Source organism: Styela clava, chromosome 5, assembly GCF_964204865.1.
Source record: "Styela clava chromosome 5, kaStyClav1.hap1.2, whole genome shotgun sequence".
NCBI classification, from domain to species: domain Eukaryota; kingdom Metazoa; phylum Chordata; class Ascidiacea; order Stolidobranchia; family Styelidae; genus Styela; species Styela clava.
In genome coordinates this window covers 16,358,358-16,374,446 of record NC_135254.1, presented here as the reverse complement: position 1 = coordinate 16,374,446, position 16,089 = coordinate 16,358,358, and the positions used below count along the sequence as shown (strand labels likewise).

At 34.9% G+C, this 16,089-nt stretch overlaps 1 protein-coding gene and 1 long non-coding RNA gene across 2 annotated transcripts; one reads left to right on the top strand and one right to left on the bottom strand.

Annotated features, from left to right (window-relative positions):
• Window positions 1-1,739: 1,739 nt before the first annotated feature.
• On the bottom strand, window positions 1,740-2,420 carry LOC144423066 (uncharacterized). Its single transcript, XR_013475563.1, has 3 exons — window positions 2,305-2,420; window positions 2,035-2,085; window positions 1,740-1,909 (listed from the first exon to the last, which is right to left on the bottom strand). It is a non-coding gene; the product is annotated as an uncharacterized LOC144423066 (long non-coding RNA).
• An 8,022-nt stretch (window positions 2,421-10,442) lies between these two features.
• On the top strand, window positions 10,443-15,815 carry LOC120344300 (cytochrome P450 2H2-like). Its single transcript, XM_078112784.1, has 9 exons — window positions 10,443-11,371; window positions 11,480-11,625; window positions 12,023-12,125; window positions 12,583-12,692; window positions 12,898-13,019; window positions 13,263-13,384; window positions 13,552-13,696; window positions 13,891-14,051; window positions 14,204-15,815. Exons 1-9 carry the CDS (start codon window positions 11,096-11,098, stop codon window positions 14,516-14,518), a joined length of 1,500 nt encoding a protein of 499 aa, XP_077968910.1. The 5' UTR covers window positions 10,443-11,095; the 3' UTR covers window positions 14,519-15,815.
• The last annotated feature ends 274 nt before the right edge of the window (window positions 15,816-16,089 follow it).

Genomic DNA, 16,089 nt, shown 5'->3' with positions numbered 1-16,089 from the left:
ATTATTTTCCCTTTTTTGATCCTGTTACATCCGAATAAGTAGTTGTACCGCTGGTACGCAAATCAGATTTTGCCAGGCTTCGAGAAATAATTTTGGTTTGTAAATCTTACTATTTCCGAAGTATCGTACGCTTCCTTACAATCTACCACATTTTATCAAGTCCGTCTATGTTTCGCCAAAGAACCGTTGTAACTCTGAAGATTTTTACCCCGTGGTTTACATACGATGCCATGTGTTTTCAAATTTTCTGAGGTTTTCCTGTTTTTCCGGCGCATTGCTGGACTTGTTCGAAGATATTTATTTGGGCCAATGTTCACCGTCAACGCCGACTTGCAGTACAATCGAGGCAATTGAAACTGATATACTAATTTTTGAAGTTCGGAACGTTTCTAGTTGTGGGGTCGCGAGTATCTGTAGGCTTCGATTTTATAAAAATTGGGGTCGTGAAAAAAAAAAGTTTGGGAACCACTGCTTTAGACGAGCTGGAACGTATATATTAATTTACGTAAATAGATGTATGTGAGAAATGTTCATACTCTGAGTTAGTGCATTGTCTACTGGAAAGCTGTTTGCCTATGTACACACAGCAGTTTTACCCAATGCAACATTTTAATAATGTGATATACCTTGAGCATATGTGCAATGCCCATCAGCTATTCTTATACGATCGAATTTCACACGAATTGAAAGCCTCAGATTATAGAAACTTGAGCAAGGCGACAGGCATTCGCAAAATATGATACTCATATTCAGACGGCGGAGTGATCAGGTGTTATCAATTGGTGTTTTTTCATTTCTATATAGTGACACCCAACTACAACTCGTGTCGCCCATTTATTGGCCAATGTATCACGTCGCTTGACCCCGTTGGGCTGTTGGGGCTGTCACTTAGCAGGATTCTGCCTGATTCGAGCTTCCACCTAACTTCAAGTTGTTAGGTATGTCGTTTAATCAAAAATTTCAAGAAAGCTTAGTCTCAGCACGAACCGGAATCCAACGGGAGCACTCGATAGAAAGCTGGTGATCCCGACGTGACGATCATGCACTGTCAATCGTAATTAAGCTTCTGTTCAAAAATCTGATACACCGAAGAGTTAAGGTTTCAAAGATTTTATTCCGGAACTGACTGATTTTAGAGGTTTTAAAATGTTTTATTAGCTTTAAGGGACCTTTTATCAGCCGATTTTTTTTTGTCATTTAGCCAATTGCTCTTAGCACAAATTACTTGCAATAACGGCGAACAATATCCTCAAAAAAGCTTAGTAACGGGTAATACGAACACCGCTGCAGTTGGACTACTTTATCTTAGCGTCTATCTTTCGAACAGACATTTAGATTACTAACGTAACTTTTCACCTTCTTCTGTATATATATGTATTTATTCATACGTAAAAATGCACCTGGGTGCAAATGTCCATAGGTGCATATGCCGGCGGTTACAACAGTATGCAGGTGCAAATGTCCTGGGTGCAGTTTGTGGGCGCAAAGATAATTGAATCGCATATTATGATATCCCAGATGTTATAACTTCATTTTTTAACCAAATGCGCGCTTGATACGCCCTCTCCAACATTTATTTATATTATAATTTAAGTTGGTGACATTGATAACTATTTTGACATTGATAACATTGTTCAATTACATTACATGTCAAACTGAAATATTTCAATTATTCAGTCGAATGGAAACGTAACTTCAGAATCAATAAATTCTAGATGCAAAAAAATGCAATTTTCGTCCAATTAACTTTTATCAATTTATTGTAGCTTATACCAACTCATTGTTGTTGCCTGGAAACGACAAAGAAAAATTCTTGAATATAAAAAACTGTTTATATACATGTTAAGATCTTCGTATTTAACGTTGGGTGTTCTTTATCATTGAAATAATTTCTTCAGCTCGAAATCATCTGAATGAATAATACAAAAGTATTCACCCAACTTTTCTCATCATTTTGCGGTCAATTTATTTTAAATATAAGTTTAGAAAATGGACAAAATACTGATACTCTACATTTCTTGTATATATAAATACCTGGAAGAAAATCAAGTGATGCACATTCAAGCAGGCCCCTTGGTCCGCCATCTGTCAACAAGATGTAAATTATTTAGTATTACTATATTTATTTAGTCTTTATATGAACGATAAACGTAATCAATCTTGCATATATATAATATGTATTAGTGTGTAGTTTTTGGCCCTAGCGCATGCTTGTCATAAAACTGCTTAAACGAAATAAATTCTAAACCTAAGTTTAGAACTATTATTTAACACCAATCATATAAAGATAAAATGCATACTTACGTACTACAGGCAATACCAACATATTGACAACAATAACGAGCAACAGTATTTGATGAAACATTTTGGAGATGATATCCCCCATAAATGTATTTTAGGATTCTGGAGAAATTCAAATTAAATTTTAAAGGCTATACGTGGACTAACTAATTATTGCAAATCTGTTTGGGCTTTTTCTTTATTCAAAATAAAATACCTTTAGATTATTAAGATAATTCCGACTTACTCGGAACTTAGAAACTCGGTTTTTCATAGAACTTTGATAATTCACTTTTACGCAATTTCTGCCCTCTCTCACAAGTCGTAATTTAACATAACGTCACGCTAATAACCGAATTGCGTAAGTCATTTTTAGCAGTTTTGAGAAAAACGTAAAAAACTTCCCAATGATATTGATATGCCATTGAGAGTCAATAATTTGCCATGGTTCAATTTTTTGATCGTAGCCGGATTTAAGTTAATTTGTATGACGCAGGTAAGTGACGTCATAATGGCGCACTGTGACTTAGGCAGAAATGTGTCTATGACTTGGGGACATACGCAATTTTGCAACTTTACTATATGCACCAGTCCTGAAAACTAAACATTCCAAAAACGATAAATTCTCAGTATCTACAATGTCTAATCCCAAAAATAGCTAATCAGTTTCAATTACATTATTTTTTATGTTTAAAAATATATATTTCATCAATATAACACGTTCTGAACACCCACCGAAATAAGACTAAGATTAAATATAAAGAATAAAACAGCAATGCACCCAATATAAAAGCCAACCAAGGTGAATTGGACTCGGACAGTGAATATCACAAGTGCACGTCTTCCTCCTATACTGTACTATAAATTCAAATTAATTCGCGCTAAGCTAAAATCCGAGATGCAAAAACTCGAAAATACTTCGCAGAGGTTATTTTGCTTTTGTGACGTCACAAAAGTCCTGCGGTAACAATGATGATTCATTATGACGAAACAATTGCACAAATGTGCATGTCATACTAAATCTCCATTTTTATGGGTTTCGGAATTCTAAAAATAAAATCTGAGTTAACAGACAGGTGCGCAGCATTACATAAATACCTATTTTATAGAAAAACTCAAAATCGCCAAAAATGACTTACGCAATTCGGTTATTAGCGTGACGATAAGAGGCTTTTAGATACACCTTCACGACATTTTTTTCTCACATTCCAATTTCACACTAGTTATTTCATTTATAACTTATAACATATAAGATAGTTATCCCGAAACTCTATATTTATGCCGTAATAGAACTGTGGTCAGTGGGATGTTGCCTGTTTTTCTGCCTCTTACTGTTCTGTCTCGGTACATCAACATATGCGCACACTTACAAATTGAAACAACTATAGGATATGTTTCGAAGTTGATTACATCAATTTTCACGATTGAAACGCTTTTCGATCGTGCATAAGAAAGTTAATTGATTCTTGCGTTTGTGCAAAAACTAGGGTTTTGTTTTTAATCAATTCTAAAAAAAACATCTTGTTTTCAAAACAAAACAGATCCACTCTCAACAAAGCAATAGAAAAAATGCCCGATATGTGAAGTAATGAGCAGCCTGTCTTGAAAAGACTGGAGATATTTCTTCATCGTCTTATAGCAGATTTATTACACCCCAAGAATGGCGATAAAAATGTGCTTGGATATAGGATATCTAACACAAGGCGCCAATATTGGTTCGGTATACCCCAAAATAGTCGGAAAATATTCTGGGCGGTTATTAGTTCTTCTAAACACAGTGGCAACGTACCACGTATGATACAAATAAGCAGTTACTTGGCCCACATTTTCCATTACGACTATTGCAATACTCTTTCAAAAATTCACATAGCACATTATTTCAATTTTCACAGAGTAAAAACTGTTTAAATAATTATGGCCTGTTTATTCATCATTCATCTAATTCTGTTGAAATTATATTTCTATGCAACTTCACGAAAAACACGTGTTTCACCGTAGAATATAGGCATACCTGTTAACGTAAATACAAATAGATAATCAGGTAAAAACAATCTTTCATTTTGCCATGGGATAGAAAATTCATGTGTCTCATACTTACTTGCAAAGACCGGAAAAACTTTTGACCATATTCTCATATTCCGCCCTATTGCCAGAAGCTTACTCATTCTTTAAAATAACGAGTCTTCGAAGTTCTATTTATTTTCAAACTTTCCGAAGTTAGAATCCAAATTCTTACATCTCGGGAGATTGGTATTCAAGAATCATCAAACTCTTGGTTCAAGTTTCGACCGGAATTTTTGCCGAAGAATTAGAGGCATTGCAAGGTTGAAGCCCGAGTCGAAAGTTTTTTCCTTTCTTTTGAACAAAAGAAAACAAAACATTTTTAATAACTAATATGACAAATGTTCATAATTAACAGACTTTTTATTACTTTGCACCAGGCGGACACAAAAGAGGGTTTGGAGGAGAAGCAACAGATATATAATCTAATTCCAGGTGAATAAATGAAAGAATAGGTAATACATTCTGGGGCCTAATAATATAAAAATAAATCAAAAATTATAGAAAGTACGTTTACACCTCATTTTTTATTATTATTTCGTTCAGAAGACATCGATAGTTTATTTTTTCAGTAGGAGACAGTATACAGCTTTGGTTGAATATTTAGGCAATCGGGATCAGATATATTAATATTGCAATATTTTTCACATTCTTTTTTCGTGTTTTACTTTTTATTTCATTATTTTTGTGCAAAATCCAAATAATTTCCAACGCAACGCATCATATACTTTTACTTACTTGCGTATTTTTGGAATATTCTCTAATGTCGAATTGAAGCTGTCATTTTAATGTTGAAATAAATTCAAAAGCCCTAAACTTATAATATATATGTTAATGAGTGTAGAATGTAGATGTTGCATTTGTGGAGTATGTCGCACTTAAGTCTACTCAAATATTTAATTCGAGGTTATTGATTGCGATTACAAATCTGATTAACTGTAAAACATAAAGTGAATAAAAGATTATCAAAATGAGTGTTAATACATTACATCTTTAAGATAATATCAGCAAACACCTACCTATCTGTTTCGGCATTCTAAAAACCGGTAATATGGGATGATAGGACTTGAAACACGCACACAAAAGGTGCATAAATCAGCATGCTTTGGTATAACAGAAACATTAGTTGTGCACTTTATTTTTCATTTATTTTTGCGTATTTTCAACGGTTTTGCTACCCTCAATCATAAAAAGTAGTTTCTTACATGAGGAATTTTAACTTAATAGTGAAATAAGTTCACTGGCTATCTAAATTATTATTGATTTGAACTCTTCATTGCATAAGACAAGTGATAGTATTAATGGCGCAGAAGACTGAAATATGTAGACGTGTATACCGACGTCATTTTCGACAACATCGCGTGTTATAAGTCAAAGTCCAAAAAAGTATTTTCCCGAAATCAATTAATAACAACACGCGGTATAATTTAATAAATGAAAAATAGTTTTTATCCTATAATAGCGCAATGCGATTATAGTAAAGCCCCTCCCAGATAGCACAACTACGTTGGGCCAACGTTATAATACGCCGGCAACCGTTGTACGCGGTTTTACAACCATTTACCATGGTAAGGCCATGATTGGCCTTTAACGAAACACGCCATTATGCGAAGAAATGGGCGCGCGATTCGAATATAGCACATGAGGCCACCATTCATTTTGGCGGTACTCGCAACCGATAGCTTGTTACGAGGTTTTTGCCGTGGATGGGACAGTGACATTGAACTTTTAATGCTTCCATAGTAGAATGGCGAAAGTAGAGATAGCCTAGTTGTAACCGTGTAAGTTTATTTCATGGTACCGGTACCCTAAGTGCGTTGTCAGGTCACGGTTCATAAGGGTGATAGGGTACCATACCGGTAAAAGTTACATATTTATCCCTGGACACCGTAGGTACCGGTAACGACAGAACGAGATGAGGTACGATACCGTACTTGGTCTTTTGGCATTTTTTTGTTAAACTTTCTGAGGTTGCCATCTCTTATTTACCAGTATTCGTTATCGAGTACCGATACCGGTATTGGTCCTTCATCCCTGGATATGATTCTTCATATTTACTTTATTTGTCTAAGTGCGAACATTTCCGCAGCCCAAATCCAACCCGTTGAACGGCTTAATCCAGTAATCTAATTAGTTGTACATTTGTGAACCTTCTGTCTGATGAATTTCAACAAATCTAAATACAGATCTCAATTGGCTGAAATCTAAAATATGTTTTAACAATTGCCACAGCCCACAATCAAACTGTAACTAAAATTTGATGTTTTTGGGTAAAAAATAGCTCAAGGATAATTGTTTTCCCTTTTTGTTTTTGTAACACTTTAAATAAAATTTTGTTTCTAAAGTATAACTTTTTACGCCACACATGCGAGATGCGACATGGCCCGCCAGTCTAGGTGCGCAAAATTTTTGCACGTGGTCCGAGAACTTTGCCAAACCCTGCTCTAGTTCATATTTTCAGCTTTGTTGAGAAATAAATTACCGTACTGATTTTTCAATAATATCTATTTTGTTTTAAAATACAATTGAATTATATTGGGTAATCATATATATTAATATGATTTATTTTCAGTATGTTTGCTATGTAAGCTTACCCAACCAACCTTAATTAAGTGTTATTATTTTAAAGTGAATTGGAAAGTAGACCGCTAGAAAAAAAGATTCGGGCGATTGGGGGGAAGCCCATCTCTGTACAATGACTGCCAAATGTGCATGCAACTGTGCAATGCCCAGCGACTCTAAAAGCATGAAGTATTGTACGACACATCCTTTACAAATATTTGGACATATTTTGTGTAATATCCATTTTTTCCGGTTATTCTAAATAATTATTAACGATTAGATATTCTGTCAAGTGTCAATAAGTTTAATGATATATACCATTTTTATAATAGGCCCTATAACAATGGACTGGAAAATTCACTTGCTTCAATTCCCTCTTTCCCGCAATCATACACTGTGTCATTTCAAGCAACTCAATGTTTCAATGCGGACAATGCCCAAAACAGGTGTTTTTGTTTTATATTTTTTTTGGGGGGGGGGGTCGCCATTGCATGGTAATTTGAGATTCCCGACGTTGATGCGATTTTACTACCCCGACTTATTGGCCGGTTATATGCAGAAACCCATTTTTTCAGGCTTAAAAACAGGTCTCGTCTTATTCGCCGGGTAGACTTATTCGCCGGAAAATACGGTAATTAATATTAATGAAAAATTTATATTCTGGTAATTAGTATAGGCCATTCGTTCACGTTTATCATCTGAAAGACAATCATGTACTATATATTGTGTAACCATAACTTGATTTTCAGAGATCAAGCCATGCTCCAAACCAGTCCATGGAAAAATTGTTGGGACAGGCGGTAGAAACTCTTATGCTACAAGCTACGGCATCTGCAACTTTCCACTGATTATAGTGTGGACTCTGACATATAGGAATTGATGAAATTCATTGTCTGATTACATTTTGATCCAGAATACATTCAAGGATGAAAAAATGGCTCGTAAGTTGAATACTTTTATAGGCTGATTACATACACTTTACGGCGGTGGTTCCCAAACTTTTTTTTCCGCGACCCCAATTTTTGTAAAATCACAGACTACAGATACTTGCGACCCCACAACGAGAAAACATTAAAAATCAATTTATTCTATTTAATCATTCTGATGAAAATCGACTGTAAGTTTGCGAGGCGTTGGTGTAACGTGGTTGTACTTAACTGTTTAGTTCAGTGGTTCCCAACCTTTTTACCCCAGCGGCCAGCGGGCAAGCAAAATTAATTTAAAAGAGTTCGCTGACCGGTAACACATGCCATCGTATGAAGACCACGATGTAAAAATCTCTGAGATTCAGTATATTTGTTCAGTTTTAGTACAATGTTAAAATATTGCAGATTACTCCATAATTAATTCGAAAGCTAAACAGAACATGAAAGAAAATAGGTGAAAATACCTTTGCTGGGTCTCATCTTATTGACAATATTGAGTGCCTTTTATTTTTTGTCGTTTTGTTTTTGACTGCATGAAGCGCTTCGAATTTATGTATGAAATACAATATGCCCCATATTTTCGCTTCGTGTTCAAGGAAGATAATTTGAATGTCTAAATACGATCCGATTGCAATATTAAAATTGTTCACTTTTATACGAATGGGATGTGGACAAAACACATATGTGTATATTTTAGAGTAGATACTCGCGATAATTAACATAGAGCTTTTGCAACGGATGCCACCATCTTTCTCTGCTCTACCCTCTTCTATTTCATAAGTATAAGATTATTTTGACTCCAAATCAGCTTAAGATAATTTATAAGGGAAATGAACAAAAATTGATTAAATAGAATCTGACAATCTGGAGTGAAAACAAAACCTTAATTAAGTGAGAAGCGTGAAGAATATAAGGTTTTGCCAAAAAGATGCCTATCGTGTTCATGAATTAACTTAAGTTACACACACACAACAACAACAGAGATATAATAAAATAAAAACAGACGAGAAAATTTAGATAAGTTGGGTAGTAAACAAAATGTACTTGCCAGTTGCCACACCATTCATTTTTATCATTATGATTGTCTAATTGAATAATGATTTTGTAAACAACTGTGAACAGTAAAGAAATTGAATGTAGATTTTGTATACAAAAGTGAACAGTATAGAAAAATATTTATTAAGGAGATATCGCCAAGCTGATTATGGTTAGAGTCAAGTGCTAAATTGCCAATCCAATGTTGCCAGAGTTTGGTGCATAATGGCGAACAGTGGTTTTCGAACTTATTTGTATCATCGCTCCCTTACAGTACTTTTTACATTATCATCCCCCCCCTAGCACAACAGCAAATGATGAAGTTACAAATAAATTTATTGTAAATCAATTAAACAAATAGACTAATCATGGTGCATGATGTTTCTAATAAGATAGATGAATTTCAACAAGGAATATTTGAAGATATTTTAGTCAGATAAAATCTCAAATCATCATTATTCCCTCCAACAAATATTCCCCTCAAAACATTGTCTACGCCCCCCTTGCGGAATCAAGAATTTTTGTATTTCTCAATTATTATTGTCTTGTCAATGTAAGCTTCTCTCACACATTTGCGACTGCAGAAACTTGGCTTAAGATTCCTACTCTGAAAATTTGTTGGGATGCAGTCATTCAGACTAGGCTTTGAACTCTGGTGCTGTAATTTGCTAATACTGCAATTTAACACAGAATTTTTATATTTTTCAGCTCTGGATGATCTGGCAACGAACTCCGATTAATTTTATTACATGTATACATATTTGTAAAATAAAGACATTTTGTTATCTTTTGTTTTTTATTATATAAAAAATGTTAGATTAGTGGGAAATTTCTATGTAGTATAGATCCATTCCCTGTCTGTACAACACATCGCCTAACTTGGCCCGACCATATGCCACGATTGTATTACAACGTGTCACCTACGTAGGCCCGGCCATATGTCACGATTGTGTTACAACGTATCGCCCACGTTGGACCGGCCATATTTCACGATTGTGTTACAACGTATCGCCTACGTTGGCCCGACCGTTTGCCACGGTTGCATTACAGCGAAAGGACCGACGTTGGCCCAGCGGCCAAATCTTCGCTGGAACATGGTTGTTCGCCATTATTGGGACGGTGGTTCGAACAACGTTCGGCCATGGTTGTTCCGACGTAGTTGTGCTATCTGGGCTTAGGCTATCTGGGGAATAAAGTTATATCTTATTTTGTTTCCAGGCATCTGCTTTTTTATATTTAAATTCTATGCTTTTATTTCTGACAAAATGTTTGTCAAGTATGTTTTTATTAAATAAATTTTGCAAGATTATATATATCAGATGAATATAGTAAATCCCTATCAGTGCATATGTGTGCAGCGGTGCAAGCTTGTACATAGTTTTATGTCAAACTAAGGCAAATCAGTATTTTGATTTCATAGCTGCAGCATGATGCAACCACCATGTCATATTTTATGATGTCATTATAGTCAAATACGTAACGATGGCGCAATCGATGACGCTAAGGCTCCAATATAAAGCAGCGCATTGAAATTTTGCTGTCCCTTCACTTGTCGCGTAAGAAACAGACTGAGAAAGACAGGGGTCGAAATGAACGCTGTGTTACTTGACTACCGCAGCTATTGTCATTTCGAAGTGGAAGATAGGCATAAATAAAGTGTTGCGACGATGGTGAACTTGAAATGAAATAATAGATCATTGAATACAATTTTTATTCCAACGACGTGAAATAGGAAAATAATCGCTATGCGGCAGAAGGTCACGGCAAAACGCTAGATAAATATAAATCATGAAGATTGAACTATGGGCAAAATGTGTTTGGATTGCTTTAATATACGACTGGCCGAAATAGTCCATGTCACCCAATCAACACGAGGTTGCTGATTGTTATGAGCAAGGAAACTACTATTTGGGCCAACTGTTTATCTGCTTCATGCCGCCGACAACAAACGGACACTTTTGGAGCGTGACGAATGCGACGATTGTCTATATTTGATTATTTGGTCGAGTGCCAGTGCCGTGTAGGCGAGAAATTGTGGTCACAACAAGAAGTCAAAACAATCGTTAACTAGTTAGCCCATGAAACTTATAACCGTATATGCGAGGAAAATTTTTATTGCAAAAAGTGAATCATGCCGAATTGTGAATCAAACCAACTTCTTTAACATACTTTTTCCTTTTTTCCAGTAATAATTGATCGAAATCACGAATATATATTGTTATCTTACCCTAATGACTATGTATAGTGAATACGGCATCGACAGCGTATGGCTTTGTACAACAGTATTCGTTTTCCTTGGCACATATTACTACATGAAGAATCGTAACAAACGCAAATGCCTTCCGCCAGGTCCAACAGGTTTACCTTTGGTCGGATACATTCCGTTCATGGGGAATCATCCACCACGAAAATACGTTGAGCTTGCAAAGAAATATGGACCTGTATTTTCTGTCAATATCGGTTCTGAAACATATGTGATTTTGAACGATTATGAATCAATACAAGAGGTACTATTTTTTGCTGCAATATATTTGATTTCAAACTTGGCTTTGACAATGTTAATGCGTATAATTTGCTTTACAAGTTATAGATATATATGGTTGTTTTCTTTTCAGGCTCTCGTGAAAAACGGTCATGCATTCTCAGGACGTCCTCAGTTTTACGTTCTTCGGAGGCTCACAAATGGTTACGGGATTATTTTCAGAGATTTTGATGAACATTTCAAAGAACAGCGAAAATTTACATTAATGACTTTAAGGGGGTGAGATAAATACTGATTAACGTTTGTTTTTTTCAAGTGTATTAATGATATCTCATATGTCGATATATCTGTGACTGCAATCAAACAAAGCAAGTACAGAAACGCCAGATTTAGTGCATTGTAAAGTTTGTTCTGTTAGCTTTATGTTTGTTTTTGCCTTCTGGTAAAGTATATTTATTGTTGCTCTTACTTTACACATGCTGCTGAAGCGTCTCACCATGTAGCGTCCCGTTCGGCGCATAAATTACCTGGTTTTCGAGCCATCTGAGCGAGTTTGTCGATTTCGTAATTTGTGATCATAATTCCACAATGTACTTTATGATATGTTCCACTGATATTTGAGTATTAAAAACATAGCAACGACAACAGTTGAGTACTATCTTGCATTTTTTTCTAGTTTCGGTGTTGGAAAACGCAGCATGGAAGACAGAATCACAGAAGAAATTGAATATTTTACCGATTTGATTGCATCTTACAACGGCAAGTCTTTCAATTGCCAGGTTCGTACAATAAAAAACTTCAATTGGCAAATTTTATGAAAATATAGATGGAAAGCAATATATCGTTTTTCACTATATAACTGTGTGTCATGTCATTTATAACATGGTAAACAACAACAGTTGCATCAACACACGTCATTTGTGATGCTGTAATTTCCGAAACATGGAAACACGGGGATAAAATAGACGGATTATTATTCTGCGCATAAAGCATTAATAATTTCGATGGAGTTATCCCTTTCACAACCGCTCAAAATCATAGTATCACATACTCGTTCTTCCAGGTTTACCCTGATAGGATCATAGCTTCAAGCAAGTAATTGCTGCTATTTTTAGAACACTCATCTGCTACGATGCCTCATTCATATAGATATGATCGCCTAAGTGCGCTAATTCATTAACTGTATAAAAATATTATTATATTTCTGTGGTCATCTGATGTCATTCTCTTTTGCAGACTGTTTTGTCAACCTCGGTTTCAAATGTTATATGTAGTATTGCTATGGGGTCCAGGTTCTCCTACGATGACGAAGTTTTCAAAGAAATGGTTCAAATGCTCAACAGAGGGTACGGTACGGTTTTTTGGTAACTATAGAAACAGCACAAAACGATTTTGTAATGAACAATATATAAATCTAATTCTTTATTTGATCACGCGCATAATCTTATCGAAATTTATGAACTAAATTTGGTATATACATTACATATATATATTTGCTTGCTGTGTAAATATATCAATATATCACATCCTATCGTTTATTCATTAATACAGATTTGGTGACAAGAGAGATGCAATACACCTTGCCTTGTTGACATATGCTCCGGGACTAAGACATTTTCCAATTCTTTCTGGAGCCTTCAAACGTATGATCAACGACATTGAGAATGTGTTAGGTAAGTATTATGAGTTCTTCAATTTGGTGGAAAATATCCGGGGCTCCGGTTGCCGAGTTTCAAATGTCAATTCCAACCTCTTCTGTTGTAGAGAAATTCGTATCCGAATATTATTGTATTCTACAATTGTACTTTGATATAAATTCATAGATATTCTCAAGTTAATTGTAATTAGCAGCTAAATTGTGATATAAGAATAGGACGCTAAACAAGCATTCATTTCATATTGAATTATTATTTCAGCTGTATTCAGAGACATAATTGAGGAACATCGCAAAACTTTTGACATTGATAACACTCGTGACTACATTGATGAATATCTTAAACAAATGGAACTAAGAGGCGAAGAGAAATCTTCATTTAAAGTAAGTTGGGATTTGAAATGTTATTTTATTTTGAAAAGCTTAACGGTTATCGAATATTCAGACAAAATCGGACTGACTGTGGAATTTGCAGAAAAACAATCTCTTACTGAGTGTATGAGGAGCGGAAGAGTCAATTATGGGATTCATGTTATAACTTATCTTTCTAGGAAGAACAGCTTCTTCAAACAATGCGAGATTTTTTTCTTGCTGGAACCGAAACAACATCTAGCACTCTGAGATGGTGCTTTCTATGCTTTGCCCATTATTCAAAAATACAAGAAAAAGTTTCAAAAGAAGTAAAACAAGTCATTGGTAGGAATTGTATTCAGTTTATTTATCATGTATTTATGTGTTGAAACACTGTCAGTGTCATACCTTTGACTGGATGCATAAGATCAATATAGCATATGCGGCAATTAAGCTTTGTCATGAAGGCATTTTGATAATGCTCTTCTAGCCTTAAAATTTATTAGTAAAATTTAAAAAAAATCGAATTCGTTATCCAGGGTCTGGAGTTCCTTCGATGAGTCACAAAGAAGCTATGCCGTACACTTGTGCGTTCATCCATGAAATCACGAGACACAGAACACTAGTACCTTTATCAGTTCCGCACATCACGACAGAAGACGTGGAATTCAGAGGATACAACATACCAAAGGGAACACCGGTAAGACGTTATCAGCCATTTTTTTGAGGTTTGAGGTTTTCTATAGATTCAATATAATATTGGCCTTTAATAGGCTACTGGTGTGTAAAATATACTATGTGTATATAGTCTAATTAATATGTCTATAGTCCTAAATACTAAACTTTGTTCAGGTACTGCCGAACTTATATGCCGTAAATCACGACCCAAACGTCTTTAAGAATCCGGACGATTTCAAGCCTGAAAGATTCATTGATGACACCGGGAAATTTGTTCCAAGTAATCAAGTGGTTCCGTTCTCTGTTGGTCCAAGATATTGTCTTGGCGAACAACTTGCAAAAATGGAACTCTTTCTTTTCTTAACCAACATAATACAAAGATTTGAAATCGTACCTGATGCTGAAAAACCTCTTCCCAGTTTCCATGAGAGTATTATCGGAATGGCCGAAGCCGCCTTACCATACGAAGCATCATTTCGACAACGATGAAAATATTTCGTTTCCCAACTTTTCTACCTTCGGCATATGTATGTGTAAATATTTTTTATATGCTGGTATATGATACTGAATGTTTACCCGTCAAAAATTGCCACCAATAAAATAAACTACCATTTAATTTAAAGTGTTTACGGCAAATGCATTGGACATAGGTTATGGAAGCGCGTATCCGCGTAATTAGTATGCTAGCATTTTGTCTGTTATTTATTCCCAATTTGCATTTACCCTATAACCAAATGAAGATATAATCTAGAAATTTATACAAAAGCTACAAATTTTATGTTAAAAAACAATAAATTAGAAAAATGCCATGATTACCGGTCTTCGAACCGATATCTCGGTTATATTCCACCATAACGATATCTCATTTACCGAGCTCAAGAAGTGGTTTTCAGTTCATTTTTGTCTTGTATTTACACAAATATGAAGTTGACTTGAACGAACTGCCACAGAACGTTCAGTTATTTTCTATCACTTATAATTCCAACTTAAATAGTGTCGGTTAACCATTAGATTACTGGATTTTGTGTTAATGTAGAAAATAATTAAATACCTTTTGAAAACTTGATTTTGGAAATACGGAGTTACTTTTGGTGCCGCTTTCAGGGCATCTGATTGTATGTTTATTAGGGTAGATTGTTTGCGTGGCAGCGTTATTATTTATATTTACCGGTTTCTACATGAAAAATTATTCAATTGTTTTCAAAAATGTAATGTTATATATATCCACGAGGTTGTTTGAGGCGTCTCTCTCAGGGCATGTGATCGTATTCTCATGTACTGGCTCAGAGACATTGGAAATTAGTGCATTTTCAATAAATTTACAAACTCTAAAATGGAATTTCATCGTTTTCGTTCAAACATATTTATGTTGCCATGCATCGGAGGTTATTCGGTTCTATTAAACATATTATATATTGTAATTTCGTGAAGTTGCGTGTAGCGGATGTTTTTTAAAATTATTATGTAAAGCATTCAACATCTAAAGTAAGTATCAACATCAAAGTAAGTTCAACATTCAGTAAGTAAGATAAAATCATCGGTTTGTTATGTTCATGGCGTTTATACATTGAACTATTAAATTGTGGATTAGTACTCATTAAAAATAAGGTTAGGAGGTATTTGTTTGCTAGGCTTCATTGCATCGGTATAATATTGCTGAACAATTTCAATGATAATGCTGGAAATTGATTTATATTTTAAAACATCCTCATGGATATTTGATCTTTTTTCTATTGCTTTATGAATACTACTTCTTAAATAACAAGAATTCAGCATCCCGTTTTTACAAAATAGAAAACTGACTGTATCACAATACTCTTGATTACTATAAAACTGTTGTGCCATCAGAGGAAATTATGCCAATGAATCTAATACATTGAAAGCGCTCCGCTCTAAATTAGAATAACTTGAAGACAGTTTTCCGAATCTGATGATGGGGTTTAGAAAATCTTAACAGTTTAGATAACTTGTCTGGGGTCAGAGCTGTCTTAAACGAATCTAATCGGCGATAAAAAAACGTGACCCCATCCTGCAACTCTGTGCAGCCCTTTTTTCATGTT

Bases quoted from the DNA above. Each gene is read 5' to 3' on its own strand.
- LOC120344300 (XM_078112784.1), top strand. From the start codon at position 11,096: ATGACTATGTATAGTGAATACGGCATCGACAGCGTATGGCTTTGTACA. The intron at 11,372-11,479 runs GTACTATTTTTT...TTTTCTTTTCAG, and splicing joins ATTATGAATCAATACAAGAG to GCTCTCGTGAAAAACGGTCA. The intron at 13,020-13,262 runs GTAAGTATTATG...TTATTATTTCAG, and splicing joins CGACATTGAGAATGTGTTAG to CTGTATTCAGAGACATAATT.